This window comes from Scyliorhinus torazame, chromosome 16, assembly GCF_047496885.1.
Source record: "Scyliorhinus torazame isolate Kashiwa2021f chromosome 16, sScyTor2.1, whole genome shotgun sequence".
Lineage (NCBI taxonomy): Eukaryota > Metazoa > Chordata > Chondrichthyes > Carcharhiniformes > Scyliorhinidae > Scyliorhinus > Scyliorhinus torazame.
The window spans coordinates 98,558,814-98,583,170 of NC_092722.1; the positions used below are offsets into that span (position 1 = coordinate 98,558,814).

Here is a 24,357-nt window from a genome sequence, read left to right on the forward strand (position 1 = left end):
TCAATGGAGAATTAAAGGTGCTATATTTAAATGCGCACAGTGTACGGAACAAAGGTAGATGAGCTTGTGGCCCAGATTGTGACTGGCAGGTATGATGTGGTAGGCATCACAGAGACGTGGTTGCAGGGGGTTCAGGACTGGCATTTAAACATCCAGGGATTCACAACCTATCGAAAAGACAGAGAGGTGGGCAGAGGGGGTGGGGTTGCCTTGTTAATTAGGAATGAAATTAAATCAATAGCACTAAACGGCATAGGGTCAGATGATGTGGAGTCTGTGTGGGTAGAGTTGAGGAACCACAAAGGCAAAAAAAACATAATGGGAGTTATGTACAGGCCTCCTAACAGTGGTCAGGACCAGGGGCACAAAATGCACCACGAAATAGAAAGTGCATGTCAGAAAGGCAAGGTCACAGTGATCATGGGGGACTTCAATATGCAGGTGGACTGGGTAAATAATGCTGCCAGTGGACCAAAGGAAAGGGAATTCATTGAATGTTTACAGGAGGGCTTTTTGGAACAGCTTGTGATGGAGCCCACGAGGGGACAGGCCATTCTGGACTTAGTGTTATGTAATGAGCCAGACTTGATTAAAGATCTTAAAGTAAGGGAACACTTAGGAGGCAGTGATCATAATATGGTAGAATTCAATCTCCAATTTGAAAGAAAGAAGGTAGAATCAGATGTAAAGGTGTTACAGTTAAATAAAGGTAACTACAGGGGCATGAGGGAGGAACTGACGAAAATCGACTGGGAGCAGAGCCTAGTGGGAAAGGCAGTAGAACAGCAATGGCAGAAGTTTCTGGGAGTAATTGAGGACACAGTACAGAGGTTCATCCCAAAGAAAATAAAGGTTATCAGAGGGGGGATTAGGCAGCCATGGCTGACAAAGGAAGTTAGGGAATGCAAAGAGTAGTGGGAAGTCAGAAGATTGGGAAGGCTACAAAAACAAACAGAAGATAACAAAGAGAGAAATAAGGAAAGAGAGGATCAATTATGAAGGTAGGCGAGCCAGTAACATTAGGAATGCTCGTAAAAGTTTCTTTAAATACATTAAAAACAAACGGGAGGCAAAAGTAGACATTGGGCCGCGTCAAAATGACGCTGGTAATCTAGTGATGGGAGACAAGGAAATAGCTGAGGAACTAAATAAGTACTTTGCGTCAGTCTTCACAGTAGAAGACATGAGTAATATCCCAACAATTCAGGAGAGTCAGGGGGCAGAGTTGAATATGGTAGCCATCACAAAGCAGAAAGTGCTAGAGAAACTAAGAGGTCTAAAAATTGATAAATCTCCGGGCCCAGATGGGCTACATCCTAGAGTTCTAAAGGAGATAGCTGAAGAAATAGTGGAGGCGTTAGTTATGATCTTTCAAAAGTCACTGGAGTCAGGGAAAGTCACAGAGGATTGGAAAATCACTGTTGTAACCCCCCTGTTCAAGGAGGGAACAAGGAAAAAGATGGAAAATTATAGGCCAATTAGCCTAACCTCGGTTGTTGGCAAGATTCTAGAATCCATTGTTAAGGACGAGATTTCTAAATTCTTGGTAGCGCAGGGTCGGATTAGGACAAGTCAGCATGGATTTAGTAAGGGGAGGTTGTGCCTGACAAACCTGTTGGAGTTCTTTGAAGAGATAACAAATAAGTTAGACCAAGGAGAGCCAATGGATGTTATCTATCTTGACTTCCAAAAGGCCTTTGATAAGGTGCCTCACGGGAGACTGCTGAGTAAAATAAGGGCCCATGGTATTCGAGGCAAGGTACTAACATGGATTGACGATTGGCTGTCAGGCAGAAGGCAGAGAGTTGGGATAAAAGGTTCTTTTTCGGAATGGCAACCGGTGACGAGTGGTGTCCCGCAGGGTTCAGTGTTGGGGCCACAGCTGTTCTCTTTATACATTAACGATCTAGATGACGGGACTGGGGGCATTCTGGCTAAGTTTGCCGATGATACAAAGATAGGTGGAGGGGCAGGTAGTATGGAGGAGGGGGGGAGGCTGCAGAAAGATTTAGACAGTTTAGGAGAGTGGTCCAAGAAATGGCTGATGAAATTCAACGTGGGCAAGTGCGAGGTCTTGCACTTTGGAAAAAAGAATAGAGGCATGGACTATTTTCTAAACGGTGACAAAATTCATAATGCTGAAGTGCAAAGGGACTTGGGAGTCCTAGTCCAGGATTCTCTAAAGGTAAACTTGCAGGTTGAGTCCGTAATTAAGAAAGCAAATGCAATGTTGTCATTTATCTCAAGAGGCTTGGAATATAAAAGCAGGGATGTACTTCTGAAGCTTTATAAAGCATTGGTTAGGCCCCATTTAGAATACTGTGCGCAATTTTGGGCCCCCCACCTCAGGAAGGACATACTGGCAGTGGAGCGGGTCCAGCGGAGATTCACACGGATGATCACAGGAATGGTAGGCCTAACATACGATGAACGTCTGAGGATCCTGGAATTATATTAATTGGAGTTTAGGAGGTTGAGGGGAGATCTAATAGAAACTTACAAGATAATGAATGGCTTAGATAGAGTGGACGTAGGGAAGTTGTTTCCATTAGCAGGGGAGCAAGGGAGTCACTTTAGAACAGAGATGAGGAGAAATTTCTTCAGCCAGAGAGTGGTGGGTCTGTGGAATTCAATGCCACAGAGGGCGGTGGAGGCCAGGACGTTGTGTCTTTAAGACAGAAGTTGATAAATTCTTGATTTCTCAAGGAATTAAGGGCTATGGAGAGAGAGCGGGTAAATGGAGTTGAAATCAGCCATGATTGAATGGAGTGGACTCGATGGGCCGAATGGCCTTACTTCCGCTCTTATGGACAACATTAAGAATTCCATTCAAATTATGTACATTGGTCATGTTGTGCTCTTCAGTGTTTCAACACAGTTGTATTTATTGTGGGACTAATATTATTCATGAAGACTCGGTCTTGTTCTCAACTTTGCTCCTCGCCTGAGATGTGGTTAAAGTCAGCTTTCCCGCCCCCCCAAAGTGGAAAGCAGCATATGGTCATGTGGGACTATGGTGACTAGATTTACTGTTGATTTTGCACAGTCAAGGACAAGTTTCCAGACTGAGGGGTTCTACGCGGTTACTAGCTCCTCGGTGTACGTTGATTCCTTATCGCACCCTCAACAGACCCGACCACCTTGATGCGCACAAAGCCATGATTTTCTCTATTTATGGGTGAAGCTGAGGAAGCTTCCCAACAATCTGACTAAATCACCCACTCCTACTGGTTCCTTGTTTTTAATTGAATACCAATAGTCTCGCTGGTTGGCAGTCAGCCGACCAATCACAACACCCTTTTCAACTCCACGTGCCAACGTGTTCTAGCTGCTCGCTGATTGGCGGAAGTGCGCAGGCGCGGGAGCGTTGATTGGTGGACGCGCAGGCGCGTGGTAGAGGTCCGCGGATCGAGGTCGCTGATTGGTGAAGATGTCGAGTTCGCTGATTGGTGGTGTTCCGTTGGCGCGAGGGCCGCTGATTGGTGAAGATGCGCATGCGCGAGATCGCTGATTGGTGGAGATGTGCGAGGTCGTTGATTGGCGGAGGTGTGCAGGCGCGGGGTCGCTGATTGGTGGAGGATTACAGGATCACTGATTGGTGGAGGGTATGGGCGCGGGGTCGCTGATTGGCGGAGGTGCGCAGGCGCGGTGTCGCAGATTGGAGGAATTGCGCGGGCGCGGGGTTACTGATTGGCGGTGGTGCGCAGGCGCGGGATGGCAGATTGGTGGAACTGCGCGGGCGCGGGGTTGCTGATTGGTGGAGGTACGCGGGGTCACTGATTGGTGGAGGTACGCAGGCGCCGGGTCGCTGATTGGTGAAGGTGCGCAGACGCGAGCTCGCTAATTGGTGGAGGTACACAGGATCGCTGATTGGTTGTCGTGCGCGGGCGCGGGGAGGGGCCCTGGGGACAGCAAGATGGCGACCGCGGAGCCGGCAACAGCGGCTGAGCCGGTGAGGGAAGCGGCAGGTCGAGCGGAGCAGGGCTGGCGATGGTGCGCGGGCGGGGGGAAGAAGCGGGAACTGAGCTGAGCTGTCCCATGACCACAGTGTACTGGCGGGATCAGTGCGGCCTGTACCCGTTCGGCGGGCAGCCGCTCAGGTGGGAATTGCGGCTGGTTGCGGAGGCCTGGCCGAGCCCGGGGCCTAGCGGCGGTGTCAGGCTTTGTCCTGGGCCCCGGAGTGACCGGTATCCAGACTCTTGGCCGGGTTACAGGTCTCGGGTAGGGGTGTGTTACTCCACTTCGCGGGTGGGGTGTTGATTTGGGCCAGATGGCAATAGGCTGAGCCAGGAGGTTACTGAGTGGTTGGTGCAGAAAGGGCAGGTGGCTCTGGGATGGGGAAGATGAACTTGTGGTATCATCATATCTTTACTGTCTTCTAATGGTATGCTCACCTTGCTGGTAAATACTGAGGCAAAATTATTATTCACATTTTCTGTCATTACCTCCAAGTTTATCATGGGGATCCTTTATGGATATTTAGTTTGCCATCTGTCCAATACCTCGGGTGGCACAGTGGTTAGCCTCACAGTGCCAGCGACTCTGGTTCAATCCCTGCCTTGGATTACGGTATGTGTCAAACAAAGAAATGTACAGCACAAGAACAGGCCCTTCGGCCCTCCAAGCCCGTGCCGACCATGCTGCCCGACTAAACTACAATCTTCTACTGATTCCGTATCCCTCTATTCCCATCCTATTGATGTATTTGTCAAGATGCCCCTTAAATGTCACTAAAGTTGAGAACAAGACCGAGTCTTCATGAATAATATTAGTCCCACAATAAATACTTCCTGGGTCCCTATCCCTCTATTCCCATCCTATTGATGTATTTGTCAAGATGCCCCTTAAATGTCACTATCGTCCCTGCTTCCACCACCTCCTCCGGTAGCGAGTTCCAGGCACCCACTACCCTCTGCGTGTCGAGTTGCAGTTTCCTTCCGCAGTCCAAAATGTGCAGCTTAGGTGGACTGGCCATGTTAAATTGCCCTTAGTGTCCAGCATAATGAAAGTTAGGTTACCGAGTTACACGGACAGTGTGGAGTGGATGGACATGAGTAAAGTGCTCTTTCGGACGGCTGGTGCAAACCCAATTGGCCGAATGGCCTCCTTAGGCACTGTTGCGATTTTATGATTGCCCGAAGCTCCCATTCTACATCCATGACATTCCAACAGCGGGTGCATTGCATCTTGGCTGGACTGCGGGATTCTGCTTGGTTTTGGACTGAGCCTGCGATTCTGTACTATTCAGACCCGAGTTGGTTATCCTGTCTTTGAGAATTTGGTACAAAAATGACTGAACTATTAGGAATTGACTAGTTGTCTGGTTCAGATTTTATATTTCAGTTATCAGATGGGTGGGAAAAGATCTGGCAGGTGAATGTGCCATCGCACATTGGGACTGCCCCAAGAAATAAATCCAAATTCCTTGGGTTGTTTGTCTATGAATCTATTTATTACATGGTATTGCTGTAAAGCTCAAGTGCTTTGTTGAGTCAAGGCAGAAAATAGCCAGTCATGCTTTTGCCCTGCATGTTTTGAAACCTTTTTAAAATTGTTTTTATTCAAGTTTTTCTTAAACAAAATTTTACATAACCAATAACAAAAAGGAGAAAATTTAACAGACTGGTGGTTATAGTCCATTTACAAAAGAAGAGTATACCTTCCATACCCTCCCCACCCCCGCCTGGATTGCTGCTGCTGACCTTTCAACGTTCTGCCAGAAAGTCAAGGAATGGCTGCCACCGCCTGGAGAAGCCCAGCAAGGACCCTCTCAAGCCTGAGAAACCCAGCCATGTCACTGACCCAGGTCTCTACACTCTGGGGCTTTGAGTCCCTCCACATTAACAAGATCCGTCTCCGGGCTACCAGGGAGGCAAAGGCCAGGACGTCGGCCTCCTTCGTTTCCTGCACTCCCGGATCTTCTGACACCTAAAATATCGCTATCTCCGGACTCTGCTTTACCCGAGCGTCCTAGACCTTGGACACAGCCGTTGCAAAGCCCTGCCAGAATTCTTTAAGCGCCGGGCATGCCCAGAACATATGGACATGGTTTGCTGGGCTCCCTGAGCATCTTGCACACCTGTCCTCCACCCCAAATAACTTGCTCATTCTCGCTGTCGTCATGTGTGCCCGGTGGACCATCCATCCTAGAGGTATCTAAGGGCATTCCCCGGGGGCAAACTAAATTTCTCCTCTAGTGCCTTCAGGCTAGGAAAAGTCCCATCTATAAACCGATCCCCCATCCTTTTGTTTTAACACAAATCCCGTGATAATCCTGTTCACCCGCTTGAAGAAGGATTTGGGGATGAAGATGGGAAGGCACTGGAAGACGAACAGAGACCTGGGAAGGACTGTCATTTTCACAGCCTACACCCTACCCGCCAGGGACAGGGGGAGCATGTCCCACCTTTTGAAGCCTCCCTCCATCTGCTCTACTGGATGAGATAGATTGAGCTTGTGTGGGGCATCCCAATTCCTAGCCAGGTACCGAAAGCTCCTCCCACCCCCTTGAGCGGGAGCTCCCCCAGTCTCTCCTCCTGGCCCTTCGCATTGATCACAAATAGCTCACTTTCCCCACGTTCAACTTGTACCCCGAGAAACTCCCGAAGTCCTTTAGGATCTCCATGACCTCCCCCATCCCCTCTAGCGGGTCCGAAATATACAGGAGCAGGTCGTCTGCATAGAGCGAAACACTATGCTGCTCCCCCCCTCCCCCGAACCAGCCCCCTCCAGTTTCTTGACGTGCTCAACGCCATGGCCAACGGCTCAATTGCCAGGGCAAATAGCAGCGGGGACAGGGGGCACCCCTGCCTCGTCCCTCGGTGCAGCTGAAAATACTCCGACCTCAGTCGGTTCATGGACACACTTGCTACTGGTACAGTAGTTTGACCCACCCTATGTATTCGTCACCAAATCCAAATCTACTGAACGCTTCTCACAGGTGCTCCCACTCCACCCGATCAAAGACTTTCTCCGCATCCATTGTAGCCACTACTTCTACGTCCCCTCCTTCTGAGGGCGTCATAATAATGTTTAGAAGCCTCCGCACGTTCGTGTTAAATTGCCTGCTCTTGACGCACCCTGTCTGATTCTTGTCAATCACCCCCGGGACACAGTCCTCTATTCTGGTGGCCAAGGTCTTAGCCAGCAGTTTGGCATCTACATTTAGGAGCGATATCGGCCTGTAGGACCAACACTGCAACGGATCCTTGGCCCGCTTAAGGATGAGCGAGATCGAAGCCTGCAACATCGACAGGGGGAGAGTTCCCCTCTCCTTGGCCTCGTTAAAGGTTCTTAGCAGGAGTGGGCTCAGCAGCTCCGAGAATTTCTTGTAGTATTCTACAGGGTAACCTTCCGGTCCCGGGGCCTTGCTCGACTGCATATTCTCCAAGCCCTTAACTATCTCCTCCAACTCAATCGGGGCCCCCAATCCCTCCACCAGCTCCTCATCCACCCTTGGGAACCTCAATCGGTCCGCAAATTGCTTCATCCCTTCCCTCCCCTCCAGGGGCTCTGACTCATACAGCTTGCAGTAGAACTCCTTGAAGACTTTGTTGATCTCTTCCGGGCTCAGGACCATGTTACCCCCCTTATCCCTAACTCCCCCAGTTTCCCTGGCCGCCTCCTTCCTTTGAAGTTGGTGCGCCAGCATCCACTCGCTTTCTCCCCATACTCATATACTGCCCCTTTCACCTTCCTCAGCTGTTGACTCCAAGTCCGGTATTTTACTCCGCATGCGCTTCATGAATTCCGCGTCTTCCCAATTCGGGGCATAAACGTTCACTAGCACCACCCGGGCCCCCCTGTAGCTTACCGCTCACCATAAAGTACCTGCCCCCTTTGTCCGCCACAATACTTCCCGCTTCAATTGCCACCCGTTTGCTTACCAGGATTGCGACCCCCCCCCCCCCCCGGTCTTTGCGTCCAACCCCGAGTGGAACACCTGGCCCACCCATCCCTTCCTCTAGTTTGATCAGCGAGTTTTAAGTGCGTCTCCTGTAGCATGACTACGTCTGCCTTTTTAAAAAAAAATATATATATGTTTTATTGAAAATTTTTTCCCGAACAATAATTTTTCCCCTCTTACAAAGCAAACGCAACAATAACAATACAGAAATTTTTAACAATACACAAGAAACAAAACCCCTTTATCTTTGACCTAAACAAAACTAACCCCCCCCCCCCCCCCCCCCCCCCCCCGGGTTGCTGCTGCTGGTCATCTGTCTTCCCTCTAACGTTCCCCTAGATAGTCGAGAAATGGCTGCCACCGCCTGGTGAACCCTTGAGCCGATCATCTCAGGGCAAACTTTATCTGCTCCAGTTTAATGAACCCCGCCATATCATTTACCCAGGCCTCCAGTCCGGGGGGTTTCGCCTCCTTCCACATGAGTAGGATCCTGCGCCGGGCTACTAGGGACGCAAAGGCCACAACGTCGGCCTCTTTCGCCTCCTGCACTCCCGGCTCTTCCGCAACTCCAAATAGAGCTAACCCCCAGCCTGGTTTGACCCGGGCCTTCACCACCCGCGAAATCACTCCCGTCACTCCCTTCCAATACCCTTCCAGTGCCGGACACGCCCAAAACATATGTGCGTGGTTTGCCGGGCTCCCGCCACACCTCCCACATTTGTCCTCCACTCCAAAGAACCTGCTCAATCTTGCTCCCGTTATGTGTGCTCTATGTAGCACCTTAAATTGAATCAGGCTAAGCCTGGCGCATGAGGAAGAGGAATTTACCCTGCTTAGGGCATCAGCCCACATACCCTCCTCTATCTCCTCCCCTAGTTCTTCTTCCCACTTTCCTTTTAGTTCGCCCACCGACTCCTCCCCCTCTTCCTCATCTCTCGGTAAATCTCTGACACCTTGCCCTCTCCGACCCACACCCCTGAAAGCACCCTGTCCTGTATCCCCTGTGTCGGGAGCAACGGAAATTCCCTCACCTGTTGTCTAGTAAACGCCCTCACCTGCATATATATCAAGAAATTTCCCCGGGGTAACTTATACTTTTCCTCCAATGCTCCCAAGCTCGCAAAAGTCCCATCTATAAATAAATCTCCCACCCTCCTAATTCCCAACTGGTACCAGCTCTGAAATCCTCCATCCATTCTTCCTGGGGCGAACCTATGGTTGTTCCTGATTGGGGACCCCACCAGGGCTCCCCGCACCCCTCTCTGTCGCCTCCACTGTCCCCAGATATTCAATGTTGCCGCCACCACCGGGTTCGTGGTAAACCTTTTAGGTGAGATCGGTAGCGGCGCCGTCACCAGCGCCTCTAAACTCGTCCCTTTACAGGACTTTCTCTCCAGTCTTTTCCACGCCGCTCCCTCACCCTCCATCATCCATTTACGTATCATTGCCACATTGGCGGCCCAATAGTAATCGCCCAAGTTCGGTAGTGCCAATCCTCCTCTGTCCCTACTACGCTGAAGGAACCCCCTCCTTACTCTCGGAACTTTCCCTGCCCACACGAAGCTCGTGATGCTCCTGTCTATTTTATTAAAAAAGGTCTTGGTGATTAGTATAGGGAGACATTGAAATACAAATAAGAACCTCGGGAGGACCATCATCTTAATTGCTTGCACCCTGCCCGCCAGCGATAGAGGCTGCATGTCCCACCTCTTGAAGTCCTCCTCCATTTGTTCTACCAACCGTGTCAGATTAAGTCTGTGCAAGGTTCCCCAGCTCCTAGCGGTCTGAATCCCCAGGTATCGGAAGTTTCTTTCCACTTTCCTGAGAGGCAAGCCTTCTATCTCTCTACTCTGGTCCCCTGGATGTATCACAAATAATTCACTCTTCCCCATGTTTAGCCTATACCCCGAGAAATCCCCGAACCCCCTCAAAATTCGCATAACCTCTATCATCCCCCCCCGCTGGGTCCGACACATATAACAATAGGTCATCCGCGTATAATGAGACTCGGTGTTCTTCTCCCCCTCTAATCACCCCTCTCCATTTCCTGGAGTCTCTCAACGCCATGGCCAGAGGTTCAATTGCCAACGCGAACAACAATGGAGACAGCGGGCATCCCTGTCTTGTTCCCCTATATAATCGGAAATACTCCGATCTATGTCGACCTGTAACTACGCTTGCTGTTGGAGCCCCATAAAGAAGTCTAACCCAGCTAATAAACCCGTTCCCAAACCCAAACCTCCTTAACACTTCCCATAAATACTCCCACTCCACCCTATCAAATGCCTTCTCTGCGTCCATTGCCACCACTATCTCTGCCTCCCCCTCCACTGGGGACATCATTATCACCCCTAATAGTCGTCGCACGTTAACATTCAGTTGTCTCCCTTTTACGAACCCTGTCTGGTCTTCGTGCACCACCCCCGGGGCACAGTCCTCTATCCTCGATGCCAGTACCTTTGCCAACAATTTGGCGTCCACGTTCAATAATGAAATGGGTCTATAGGACCCGCACTGCAACGGATCTTTATCCCTCTTCAAAATTAACGATATCGTCGCCTCCGACATCGTCGGGGGTAGAGTCCCCCCTTTCCTGGCCTCATTGAACGTCCTCACCATCAACGGGGCCAACAAGTCCACATATTTTCTGTAATACTTCACCGGGAACCCGTCTGGTCCTGGGGCCTTCCCTGCTTGCATGCTTCCCAGTCCCTTAATAACCTCGTCCACCCCAATCGGTGCCCCCAGGCCTACCACCCCCCGCTCCTCCACTTTCGGGAACCTCAATTACGTCTGCCTTTAATCCCTTTAAGTGCAAGAACACATGGGCCCTCTTGACCGGCCCTTTTAGGCCCCTTACATTCCACGTGATCAGCCTGGTTGGGGGGTTGACACCCCCCCCCCCCCTTGCTGACGAGCCATCTCCTTTTTTCGCCCAGCCACATGCCCGTGCCCGCTCACTCAAGCCCTCCCGCCGGAGGCTCTCCGTCCTGACTCTCCGTCTGTTCCCGAAAGTTGGTTCCCCTTCAGCCAGCAAAGCAGCATCATTCCCCCCCCCCCCCCCCCCCCCCCCCCCCCCCCCCCCCCCCCCCAGCTGCTCAATCCCAATCCCCCATGTCAAGCCCCCGCTTAACATTAACTCTCCCCTCATTGCACTTCCGTAAGTCAGCTGACCCCGGCCGCTCCCGCCTCTACCTCCAATCCTACTGTTGTCTCCTTCTGCGGCCCCCAAGCTCGCCTCCCCCACAGGAAAAGAGAGTGAGCCAACCCATTCTTCCCGTGTAACAAGAAAACGAAAATGAGGGGGGGGGGGGGGGGGAAAAAAGGGAAAACAACGAACAAACTCCGGGCGTTGCCCCGAACAACGAACGACCCCCCCCCCCCCCCCCCAAACGGGCCCCTCTCCCCCTTCTGTGGCGTGGCTCCGCAAAAGCAGAGAGCTGGCAAAGGACCCCGAGGGCAAAAACAAAGGGAGAACGGGGCAAACCAACATAACATAGCCCTCTCCAGCCGCCTTCCCAGCCCCCATACAACTTACACTCTGTTTCCAATCTTACATTAGGACAGCATCCAGTTACACCTCTTCACCCGGGCGTTCCAACAATGTGCAGCTGCCCATTAGTTCAAGTCCAACTTCTCATTCTTAATGAATGTCCACGCCTCGTCCGGCGTATCAAAGTCGTGGTGCCGGCCTTGGTATGTGACCCACAGCCTCGCCGGATGTAGCAGCCCGAACTTCACCCCTTTGTTGTGGAGGGTCGTCTTGGCCCGGTTGAATCCCGAATGCCTCTTAGCCAGATCTGCTCCCCAGTCCTGGTAAATTCGAATCTCACAGCTCGCCCATTTACTGCTTCGCTCCTTCTTTGCCCACCGCAGGACACATTCTTTGTCTGTGAAGCAGTGGAATCTTATCACCATAGCCCTCGGTGATTTGTTCGCCCTAGGCTTCTTTGCCAGGACTCTGTGCGCCCCCAGTTCCAGGGGCCGCGGGAAGGCCCCCGCGCCCATCAGCGACCCCAGCATCGTGGTCACAAATGCGCTCGCATCCGACCCCTCCGCACCTTTGGGGAGGCCCAGGATTCGCAGTTTCTGCCTCCTCGACCTATTTTCAAGGTCTTCCAGTTTCTCCTGCCATCTTTTGTGCAGAGCCTCGTGCGCCTCCACCCTGACCACTAGGCCCACGATCTCATCCTCATTTTCAGAGACCTTTTTTTCCACCTCTTTGATCGCCTTCTCTTGCATCTTCTGAGTCTCCACCACCCTTTCCATGGAAGCCTTCAAAGGGGCCAGCATCTCCGTCTTGAGCTCTGTGAAGCAGCTTCTCAGGAACTCCTGCTGCTCCCGCGACCACTGAGCCCACGTCTCCTGGTCCGTGCCGGCCGCCATTTTGTCATTTTGCGCCCGTTCCCCTCGTCTCACCGATCCAGCCTTCTTTACTGCCCCACTCCTGGTCCACTCCATACAGCGCTGTGGGTAGCCTCACCAGCGTTTGCTGCCCCACCGAGGATCGCCGCTAAAGGTCCGTTAACGGGCCCAAATGTCCGATCTCGCCGGGAGCTGCCGAACGTGCGACCTACCCGGGCATGGCCGCAACCGGAAGTCAGAGCTTGTGTATTTAAACACATCAGCATTAGTTCAAAGAAGATGAGGCTGAAAACAAGCTTAGTCTAAATCTTGTCCTCATAAATTTAATCAGTTCAACCCTGCTGTCATCCTGATGAATCTGCGCTCCCTCTAAAACTATTGCAACCTTTTTGAGATGACGTGTCCAGAGTATTCTAAATGGTGTCGAGCCCAGTCATAACATAACTTACAGCCATTTACTTTCCAATTCCCTCAAGATAAAGGCTGTCATTCCATTGGCCCTTTTCATTCTTTTTTTGTATCTGTCTGCAAGATTTTACTTATTTCTGTACTTGGGGCCCCTCCACAGTTCCTAGCTTTTCCACATCTGGAATAGTCTCTGATCTATCTTCAATCCAAGGTTGATGACCGTACACTTTTCTGCAATGGGTAAAACTGCAGTCGATGGAATTTACTTTATCAATGTCCCTTTGAACTTTCTGCTATCTACACCATGTTCTGTGTCAGCAATTCCTTTCTAGTGAAAAAAGGAGACCCCAGTACAGATCCAGTTGATGCAGTGAAGTTAAACAAGCAGCAACGAGGAGTGGCCAGTAATCTGTTTTTGTTAGTGATGGATCATTGTTGGTTCGGACACTGGGAAAGATACCTTGTAGCTCCTTGAATCATGTCCTGGCTTATCTTACATCCAGTAGAATAGGCAAGGGGAGTTTCAGTTTAATGTCTCATCTGAAATGCATCATCTGAAGCTAAAACCAGCTACCGCTGAGCCATGTTATTTCGTGAGCAAGAGTTAAAGGCAAAATCTCACCCACATAAACCAGGTGATTGCTTCTCTTATGGAAATTATGAGCTTTTGGGAAGGGGATTCCATTTATGAATAACAAATCTCGGCACTAGTTGTAGGGGGGGTGTGTAAAAGGAGCAAATTGGGAAAACTGGCTGAGTCAACATATTGCAGCCTTCACAAAGATGAACAGATGCCAACCAGCTCTCACGGCTCATAGCTGAGAAAGATAAGCATTGCATCTTTAAAACTTCATGATGAAACATCAATTTAAGCAATTGATTTATGGCCTCACAATGTTAAATTCCAGGAAATCAATCTATCTTGCTGTTCATTGTTTCATCATTTATAATTGAAGCAAGGTCAAGTTTGCTGCTCTGTTAAAAGGGGGATTAGAGGCCTGTCCATTCTGGTTGGGACAGTAAAAGATAATATCTCCTTGGAATGAGAGACAGAGTTAGTACATAATAAGTCCTCTATGTAAGGTATATCTTTTATAGGTACAGTGTTAAGCAATGCAGTGTTAACGGAACATAATCTTAAAATTTGAACCATGTCATTTAAGAGGAAAATCAGGAAATCCTTTTTCACATGAAGGGTAGTCAAAATCTGGAAATCCTTGCCTAAAATGCCGTGATGCTCGAACAATTGGAAATTTGGAGGCTTAGATTGAGAGATTTTTGTTAGGTAAGGGTACTTGATAGATTTTTGTTAGGTAAGGGTACTGGGAGTATGGAGCATATACATGGATAAATGGACTTGTGTGTCACAATCTAATAGAATGGTGGAATAGTTTCGAATCATTGAATTGTGATGGTGCATTCTGAGGCCGTTTGGTTCATAGAGGGGCTGAATGGCCTACTTTGTCTGTTAAAGAGCCAACTGTTGGTTCTTCTCCTGAGATGCTGTTGAACCTACTGCGATTGTATCTGTAAGTTAGGCTTTACTTAATTTGAGTTTTCTCTGGAAAGCACTTTCTTCTGGACTTTACAGCCAACTCTGCTTCAAGCTTCACAAGTGTAAGCTGTCACTGGCAGCATTTTCCTTTTCAATGCTATTCTGGATTATGCAACCACAATTTGTTGCCGGGCTTTCCATTTGCTAATTCTTCGTCTTTTTATTGATCTTAGTTTACATCCTCTAGTTACTGACTCATGGACCCGTGAAAATAGTTTTTGCCGATTTACTTGATCATAGGCCCAGATTATTTTGAAGACTTCTCACTTCATTTAACCTTATTTATTTCACTGAGAGGAGATTTAGTTACTGTGATCGCTCAGTGAAACTCATCCTTGATGGCACCATCTCTTGGTGAGTCTCTGTTGTCCTACTCCATGATCCTGAACTCCCAACTGCCTAGCCTCTGTCTCTCCATTCAACGTGACATTTCTGCAGTTGTTAGCGGGCACGAGCATACAAAGAACAATACAGCACAAGAACAGGCCCTTTTGCCCTCCAAGCCTGTGCCGGTCATGATACCACCCTTAGCCAAAACCCTCAGCACTTCCTTGTGCTGTATCCCTCTATGCCCATCCTATCCATGTGTTTATCAAGATGCCTTTTGAATGCAATTAATGTATCTGCTTGCACAATCTCCCCTGGCAACACGTTCCAGGCAGTCACCACTCTGTGTAAAAACACCTGCCTTGCACATCTCCTACAAACTTTGCCTCCCGGATCTTAAACCTATGCCCCCTGGTGGCTGACCCCCTCCACCCTGGGAATGGGTGCCTGCCCATCCACTCTATCCATGCCCCTCATAATCCTGTAGACTCTTACCAGGTCATCCCTCAACCTGCGTCTTTCTAATGAAAACAGTCCGAGTCTATTCAGCCTCTCCGTCTAGCTAACACCGTCCAGACCGGGCACCGTCCTGATAAACCTCCTCTGCACCTTCTCCAAAGCCTTCACATCCTTCTGGTAGTGTGGTGACCAGAATTGTGCGCAATTTTCCAAGTACGGCCGTACCATGATTCTATACAACTGTAGCATGACTTGGCAGTTTTTATATTCTATGCCCTGTCCAATGAAGGCAAACATTCTGTATGCTTTCTTGACTACCTTGCGTCTTGTGTTGCACCTTCAAAGAACTGTGGACCTGCACACCCAGATCTCTCTGACTTTCTATATTCTTAAGAGTTTTGCCATTTATGGTATATTTCCCCTCTATGTTAGACTCCAAAATGCATTACCTCACACTTGTCCGGATTAAACTCGTCTAAACATTTCTCTGCCCAAGTCTCCAACCTATCTATGTCCTGCTGTATCTTCTGACAAACCTCAACACTATCTGCCACTCCACCAACCTTGGTGTCGTACTTGAACTTACTAATCAGACCGGCTACATTTTCCTCCAAATCGTTTATGTATAACTACAAACAACAGAGGCCCAAGCATAGATCCTTCATCTCCATCTTCAGTGCCCCTAGTAAAACCCTTTCTCCACGTGCCCCCCCCCCCCCCCCCCCCATCCCTCTTGCCCTCTCCTCTACCATTCCTTCCCGCCCTCTCCTCAAAGCAGTTGATACATTAATTGATTAATTGTCATGTTAGTGCAGAAAAGCTGCAGTGTAAATTAAGCAACTATACACTGAGATGGTCAGCTGTGTCCTGTCACCAACTATACACTGTGATGGTTAGCTGTGTCCTGTCACCAACTATACACTGTGATGGTGAGCTGTGTCCTGTCACCAACTATACACTGTGATGGTCAGCTGTGTCCTGTCACCAACTATACACTGTGATGGTCAGCTGTGTCCTGTCACCAACTATACATTGTGATGGTCAGCTGTGTCCTGTCACCAACTATACGGCATGTTCCTGTGAGGAAGAAAGATAAATACGGCAATTTTCGGGAACCTTGGATGACGAGTGATATTGTAGGCCTCGTCAAAAAGAAAAAGGAGGCATTTGTCAGGGCTAAAAGGCTGGGAACAGACGAAGCCTGCGTGGAATATAAGGAAAGTAGGAAGGAACTTAAGCAAGGAGTCAGGAGGGCTAGAAGGGGTCACGAAAAGTCATTGGCAAATAGGGTTAAGGAAAATCCCAAGGCTTTTTACACGTACATAAAAAGCAAGAGGGTAGCCAGGGAAAGGGTTGGTCCACTGAAGGATAGGCAAGGGAATCTATGTGTGGAGCCAGAGGAAATGGGCGAGGTACTAAATGAATACTTTGCCTCAGTATTCACCAAAGAGAAGGAATTGGTAGATGTTGAGTCTGGAGAAGAGGGTGTGGATAGCCTGGGTCACATTGTGATCCAAAAAGACGAGGTGTTGGGTGTCTTAAAAAATATTAAGGTAGATAAGTCCCCAGGGCCTGATGGGATCTACCCCAGAATACTGAAGGAGGCTGGAGGCTGAGGCCTTGACAGAAATCTTTGGATCCTCGCTGTCTTCAGGGGATGTCCCGGAGGACTGGAGAATAGCCAATGTTGTTCCTCTGTTTAAGAAGGGTAGCAAGGATAATCCCGGGAACTACAGGCCGGTGAGCCTTACTTCAGTGGTAGGGAAATTACTGGAGAGAATTCTTCGCGACAGGATCTACTCCCATTTGGAAGCAAATGGACGTATTAGTGAGAGGCAGCACGGTTTTGTGAAGGGGAGGTCGTGTCTCACTAACTTGATAGAGTTTTTCGAGGAGGTCACTAAGATGATTGATGCAGGTAGGGCAGTAGATGTTGTCTATATGGACTTCAGTAAGGCCTTTGACAAGGTCCCTCATGGTAGACTATTACAAAAGGTGAAGTCACACGGGATCAGGGGTGAGCTGGCAAGGTGGATACAGAACTGGCTAGGCCATAGAAGGCAGAGAGTAGCAATGGAGGGATGCTTTTCTAATTGGAGGGCTGTGACCAGTGGTGTTCCACAGGGATCAGTGCTGGGACCTTTGCTCTTTGTAGTATATATAAATGATTTGGAGGAAAATGTAACTGGTCTGATTAGTAAGTTTGCAGACGACACAAAGGTTGGTGGAATTGCAGATAGCGATGAGGACTGTCGCAGGATACAGCAGGATTTAGATTGTCTGGAGACTTGGGCGGAGAGATGGCAGATGGAGTTTAATCCGGACAAATGTGAGGTAATGCATTTTGGAAGGTCTAATGCAGGTAGGGAATATACAGTGAATGGTAGAACCCTCGAGTATTGAAAGTCAAAGAGATCTAGGAGTACAGGTCCACAGGTCATTGAAAGGGGCAACACAGGTGGAGAAGGTAGTCAAGAAGTCATACGGCATGCTTGCCTTCATTGGCCGGGGCATTGAGTATAAGAATTGGCAAGTCATGTTGCAGCTGTATAGAACCTTAGTTAGGCCACACTTAGAGTATAGTGTTCAATTCTGGTCGCCACACTACCAGAAGGATGTGGAGGCTTTAGAGAGGGTGCAGAAGAGATTTACCAGAATGTTGCCTGGTATGGAGGGCATTAGCTATGAGGAGCGGTTGAATAAACTCGGTTTGTTCTCACTGGAACGAAGGAGGTTGAGGGGAGACCTGATAGAGGTATACAAAATTATGAGGGGCATAGACAGAGTGGATAGTCAGAGGCTTTTCCCCAGGGTAGAGGGGTCAATTACTAGGGGGCACAGGTTTAAGGTGAGAGAGGCAAGGTTTAGAGTAGATGTACGAGGCAAGTTTTTTACGCAGAGGGTTGTGGGTGCCTGGAACTCGCTACCGGAAGAGGTAGTGGAAGCAGGGACGATAGGGACATTTAAGGGGCATCTTGACAAATATATGAATAGGATGGGAATAGAAGGATACGGACCCAGGAAGTGTAGAAGATTGTAGTTTAGTCGGGCAGCATGGTCGGCATGGGCTTGGAGGGCCGAAGGGCCTGTTCCTGTGCTGTACATTTCTTTGTTCTTTGTACACTGTGATGGTCAGCTGTGTCCTGTCACCAACTATACATTGTGATGGTCAGCTGTGTCCTGTCACCAATTATACACAGATGGTCAGCTGTGTCCTGTCACCAACTATACATTGTGATGGTCAGCTGTGTCTAGTCACCAACTATACACTGAGATGGTCAGCTGTGTCCTGTCACCAACTATACACTGTGATGGTCAGCTGTGTCCTGTCACCAACTATACATTGTGATGGTCAGCTGTGTCCTGTCACCAACTATACACTGTGGTGGTCAGCTGTCTCCTGTCACCAACTATACATTGTGATGGTCAGTTGTGTCCTGTCACCAACTATACACTGTGATGGTCAGCTGTGTCCTGTCACCAACTATATATACTGTGATGGTCAGCTGTGTCCTTTCACCAACTATAACATTGTGATTGTCAGCTGTGTCCTGTTACCAACTATACACAGTGATGGTCAGCTGTGTCCTGTCACCAACTATACACAGTGATGGTCAGCTGTGTCCTGGCACCAACGTTAACATTGTGATGGTCAGCTGTGTCCTGACATCAACTATACATTGTGATGGTCAGCTGTGTCCTGACATCAACTATACACTGTGATGGTCAGCTGTGTCCTGTCACCAACTATACACTGAGATGGTCAGCTGTGTCGTGTCACCAACTATACACTGTGATGGTCAGCTGTGTCCTGTCACCTGCAATATTTTGCATTGGGCTTTATTAATGTCTCCGTATTTTGCATTTTGCCAGTAAAGGCCCTAATAAAACTTGGAAGATAAATGTTTATAATTCTCATGCCCTAATCTTCATTGAATTTATTTTACAGCAGGAAGTACCAGAAGTGCTGGAAGCTGATTCTGCAGCAACACCCGAGGTGTGTTCTGAAACTGTAACCCCGGCACAATACCTAAAACATCCTTTACAAAACAGGTCAGTCTTGAGTTTGTGCACCAGGAATTAACATGAGCTTTTGTAACAGCTCGGGGAGGTGGAAAAAGGGGCTAAAGAGCTTCAGATAATTTTGTATCTGGAGTATAAAAGCAAAAGGGTGATGTTGAGCTTGAGGGCACGGTCACAGTACCGTGTATAGTTTTTGCACACTATTACAGGAATCCAAAAAATTTATAGCACAGAAGGTGGCCATTCAACTCATCATACCTCTGAAGAGCAGTTATACTTGGTTCAATTGTTGTCCCCAGCCTTGTAAGTTCCTCATCCTCAGTAACTGTCGAAAGTACTTTGGGAATTATTGATGGAATCAGCTTCCACCGCATTTTCTAGTAAAGTGTTCCAGAACTCAACAACTTGTGAAAACATTTCTCTTCATTCATGGATATTTTTAAATCCATGGTCCCTGGTTGTTAAATCGCTCAGCAGAGGGCAGCACGGTGGCGCAGTGGGTTAGCCCTGCTGCCTCACGGCGCCGAGGTCCCAGATTCAATCCCGACTCTGGGTCACTGTCCATGTGGAGTTTGCACATTCTCCCCGTGTTTGCGTGGGTTTCACCCCCACAACCCAAAGATGTGCAGGGTAGGTGGATTGGCCACGCTAAATTGCCCCTTTATTGGAAAAAATGAATTGGGTAGTCTACATTTAAAAAAAAAATATTAAAAAAAACTTTTTTTTAAATCGCTCAGCAGAGGGAAAACCCTTTCTTGATCTACTCTTAGCAAGACCTCTCATCATCTTAAACCTCCATTAGATCATCTCTTGCCATTATCTGTTCAAGGGAACTCGGAAGTAGCTATTCCAACCTTTCCTCATAGATTAATTCCCTTATTGCTGGTAAACCTCCTCGTAGCTAAGGTTTTCCCATCTTTTCTGAAGTGGTGCCAGGAAATTGTACACAATATTTCAGTTGAAAACTATCTTTTTGCTTATGTATTCTAATCTCTGTTTATAAACCCAGGTAACCCATGTGATATGCATCTATAGTAACAACCTCCTTGCCATTTTTTGAGGATATGTGTATATGGACCCCCAAGGTTCTCTCTGCTCATTTACCCTTTCCAAAGTTCTCGCATTTATATTAAACTGGTTTCACAGCTTTCTGTAATGAACTCTATCTGCCATACTTCTGCCATGTTAGCATCTTGTCTGTGGCCCTGAAATCTGCAATATTCCCATCTCTACTATGTTGCCAAGTTCCATATCATCTGCAGACCTTCTAATGCTCCTCACTACACCCAAGTCCAGGTCTTCCGCTAAACTCTGAAATGGACCCCATCAGATGCCTGCAGTGGAACACCACTATCAACCTGGCTGAAAAACAGCGTATTTTGTTTCGTCACTGATCTAACTCCATTTCCTTACGCCATATTCCCTTTTATTCCAAGAACTTCCATCTTAATATTCATCCTTTGTGTCACTTTACCTACCTTCCACTTGACCTCAGTCGGCTGTCCTTCAATTTGAAGATGATGTTGACTAAATGTCGTGAATTTTTGTCAAAAGTCTTTGTGCGACTGGAAAATCACATTCTCCACCTGCAAATCTTTGAACACGCATTATTCGAACCTGGAGTGTGGGATTCTCTTGCTTCTCTTTTCATCTTTGCCGCAGTTCTGCCTCATTAAAGCATAGGGACTTGGATGATGCAGTTGATGGGCAAATTGTCGCCATTCTGAATGATCGGTAGCAAACTCCTCCCAGTTAATAATGTAACTGTTGCTGGGCTCCAAAGAGAAGTTCAGAGTGTTTTTGAAGCATTTTCCTTATCCTCTGGAACGCTGGCCATTTGAGAGTTGAAAGAATAGGACCTGGCGGGGGAGACAGTTCTTGACCATCTGATCACAATGCCCAGTGTACTGAGGTTGATTTGCAGGGGTTTTGCCTGAATGCTTCGACCATAAGACAGAGGAGAGAAGTAGGCCATTTGGCCCACCGAGTCTGCTTCGCCATTCAATGAGATCATGGCTGATCTGATATGACTATCCTCAACTCCACTTTCCTGCTTTATCCCCATAACCCTTGATTCCCTTATTGATTAAAAAGATGCCTATCTCAGCCTTGAACACACTTAAGGACTCGGCCTTTACAGCCCTTTGCGGTAAAGAATTCCACAGATTCACTACCCTCCGAGAAGAAATTCCTCCTCATCTCTGTCTTAAATGGGTGACTCCTTACTCTGAGATTATGTCCTCTGGTCCTAGACTCTCCCACATGGGGAAACATCCCTTCAGCACCTACCCTGTCAAGCCACCTGAGACTCCTATATGTCTCAATAAATTTGCTTCACTGTTTTAAAGTCCAATGAGTACAGGCTCAACCTCTCGTAAGAAAATCGCTCAATACCCAGGATCAACTAAGTGAACCTTCTCTGGACTACCTCCAATGCCATTATATATTTCCTCACATAAGGGGATCAAAACTGTTCACAGTATTCCGAGTGTGGCCGTATATAGTTTTAGCAAGACTTTTATACTTCATTTACACTCTATTCCGTTTTAAATGAATGTTAGCATTCCATTTGCCTTACCAATTACCTGCTGAACTTGCATGTTTCCTTTTAAAAAATATATATATTTTTATTCAAATTTTTGTCAAAAAGCCTAATTATTGCATAACCGTACGCAACAATTAACAGAACAAAGAGAGAAAAAAATGTTAACCGTATGTACAAAGAAAGGAACAATACAACGTAACGATCCCCCCCCCCCGGATGCTGCTGACCTTTACTGCTCTAGTAAGTCGAGGAACGGCTGCCACCTCCGAGAGAATCCCGCCGTGGACCCTCTCAAGGCAAACTTTATTTTCTCGAGACTGAGAAACCCATCCATGTCACTAACCCAGGTCTCTACACTCGGGGGTTTCGAGTTCCTCCACATTAAAAGGATCCGTCTCCGGGCTACCAGGGAGGCAAAGGCAAATACGTCGGCCTCTTTCGCTTCCTGAACTCCTGGATCGTCTGACACACCAAAGATCGCTATCTCTGGACTCGGCACCACCCACACGCCTAAGATCTTGGACATTGCCTTAGCAAATCCCTGCCAGAATCCCTTAAGAGCCGGGCATGCCCAGAACCTATGGACATGATCTGCAGGGCTTCCCGCACACCTCGCACATTTATCCTCAACCCCAAACAGCTTGCTCATCCTGGTTGCCATCATGTGTGCCTGGTGGACCACCTTAAACTGGATTAAGCTAAGCATGGCACATGATGAGGAGGAATTGACCCTGTTTAGGGCGTCCGCCCACAGGCCCGCATCCAGCTCCCCACCTAGCTCCTCTCGTTGCCCTTCAGCTCCTCCACTGGGGCTTCAAGAGGCGGAGGAAGTTCCCGGTAAATGTCCGAAACCTTCCCCTCCATAACCCAGGTGCCGGAGACCACCCTATCCTGTATCCTGCGTGGGGGTAGCAGCGGAAATGATACCACCTGCTTTTTCAGAAAGCCGTGTACCTGAAGGTATCTGAAAGCGTTTCAGGGGGCAAACTGAATTTCTCCTTCAGCGTTTTCAGACTGGGGAAGGTCCCGTCTATGAACAGGTCCCCCATCCTTTTAATGCCTGCCCTATGCCAGCTTTGAAACCCACCGTCTATCCTGCCCGGGACAAATCTGTGATTGTTGCGTATCGGGGTCCAGACTGATGCTCCCTCGACCCCCCTGTGCCTTCTCCACTGATCCCAGATCTTTAATGCTGCCACCACCACCAGACTAGAGGAGTAGTGGGCCGGCGAGAACGGCAGAGTTGCTGTTGCAAGTGCACCTAGGCTGGTACCTTTACATGAGGCCGCCTCTAACCGCTTCCATGTCGACCACTCCCCCAATACCCATTTCCTAATCATGTCTATGTTAGCCGCCCAATAGTAGCTGCAAAAGTTCGGCAGCGCCAGCCCACCCCTCCCGACTGCGCTCCAGGTACAGTCTCTTTATGGGTCTTATTTGCCCATACGAATCCCGAGATGATCTTGTTCACCCGCTTAAAGAAGGACTTAGGGATGAAGATCGGAAGACACTGGAAGATGAAGAGAAATCTGGGGAGGACAGTCACCTTAACGGTCTGCACCCTCCCCGCTAGAGTTAACGGGAGCATGTCCCACCTTTTGAAGTCCCCCTCCATCTGCTCTACCAGCCGAGATAGATTAAGCTTGTGGAGGTCATCCCACTTTCGAGCCACCTGAATCCCTACGTACCGAAATATCTTCTTGACCAATGTCAGCGGAAGCTGTCCCAGTCCCTTTTCCTGCCCCTTAGCTTGGATCACGACCATCTCGCTTTTCTTCTCGTTTAGTTTGTACCCCGAGAAATTGCTAAAGTCCCTCAGAATCTGCATGACCTCCCCCATCCCCTCAAGTGGGTCCGAAATATACAGGAGCAGATCATCCGCATAAAGTGAGACCCCCCCCCCCCCCCCCCCCCCCCCCCCCCCCAACCAACCCCCGCCAGTTCTTTTGAAGTCCGCAGCGCTATAGTCAGCCGGCCTATTGCAAGGGCGAATAATAACGGGGAGAGGGGGCACCCCTGCCTTGTCCCCCGGTGGAGCCTAAAGTATTCCGACCTCACCCTGTTCGTGCACACACTTGCCACTGGGGCCTGGTAGAGTAGCTGGACCCAACCTATGAAGCCCTCACCGAATCCTAACCTTCTTAGCGCTTCCCACAGGTACTCCTATTCCACCCGGTCAAAGGCTTTCTCCGCGTCCATTGCCGCCACCACTTCTGCCTCCTCTCTCTCCGAGGGCATCATGATGATGTTTAGGAGCCTCCGTACGTCCTTGACGAAGCCTGTCTGATCCTCCCATATCACCCCAGGGACACAGTCGCCAATCCTAGCAGCTAAGATCTTGGCCAGCAGTTTGGCTTCTACATTCAGGAGCGATATCGGTCTATAAGATCCACACTGTAGTGGATCCACACTCTCGTTTGAGGATGAGTGAAATCGAAGCCTATGACTTTGTTCACCCCCTTTGGGTCTATGAACGTGTTGCCCTCCTTATCCCGTGCTACCCCAATTTCCCTGGCTGCCTCCCTCTTGCGAAGTTGGTGCGCCAGCATTTTACTCGCTTTCTCCCCGTATTCGTAGACAGCCCCTTTGGCTTTCCTCAGCTGTGCTACCGCCTTCCCAGTGGTCAGCAGGACGCAAATCCACCCAGTGTGGAGCATGATCGGAGACTCCAATGGCCGAGTATTCTGTCCCCTCCACCCTGGGGATCAACGCCCTCCTCATCACAAAGAAATCTATACAGGAGTAGACTTTGTGGACATGGGAAAAGAA

The 24,357-nt window shown here is 48.9% G+C and overlaps 1 protein-coding gene across 2 annotated transcripts in view; it reads left to right on the top strand.

Moving 5' to 3' along the window:
* The first annotated feature begins 3,860 nt into the window (after nt 1–3,860).
* eif4e1c (eukaryotic translation initiation factor 4E family member 1c) overlaps nt 3,861–24,357 on the top strand; it is a 50,577-nt gene continuing 30,080 nt past the window's right edge. The window contains exons 1-2 of one of the 2 annotated variants that reach the window (XM_072478777.1): nt 3,861–3,952; nt 18,970–19,073. In XM_072478777.1, coding sequence (XP_072334878.1) covers nt 3,917–3,952; nt 18,970–19,073 — 140 coding nt within the window. In that variant the 5' untranslated portion in view covers nt 3,861–3,916. The remainder of the gene's footprint in view (nt 3,953–18,969; nt 19,074–24,357) is intronic. The other variant, XM_072478778.1, reaches the window with a different exon arrangement.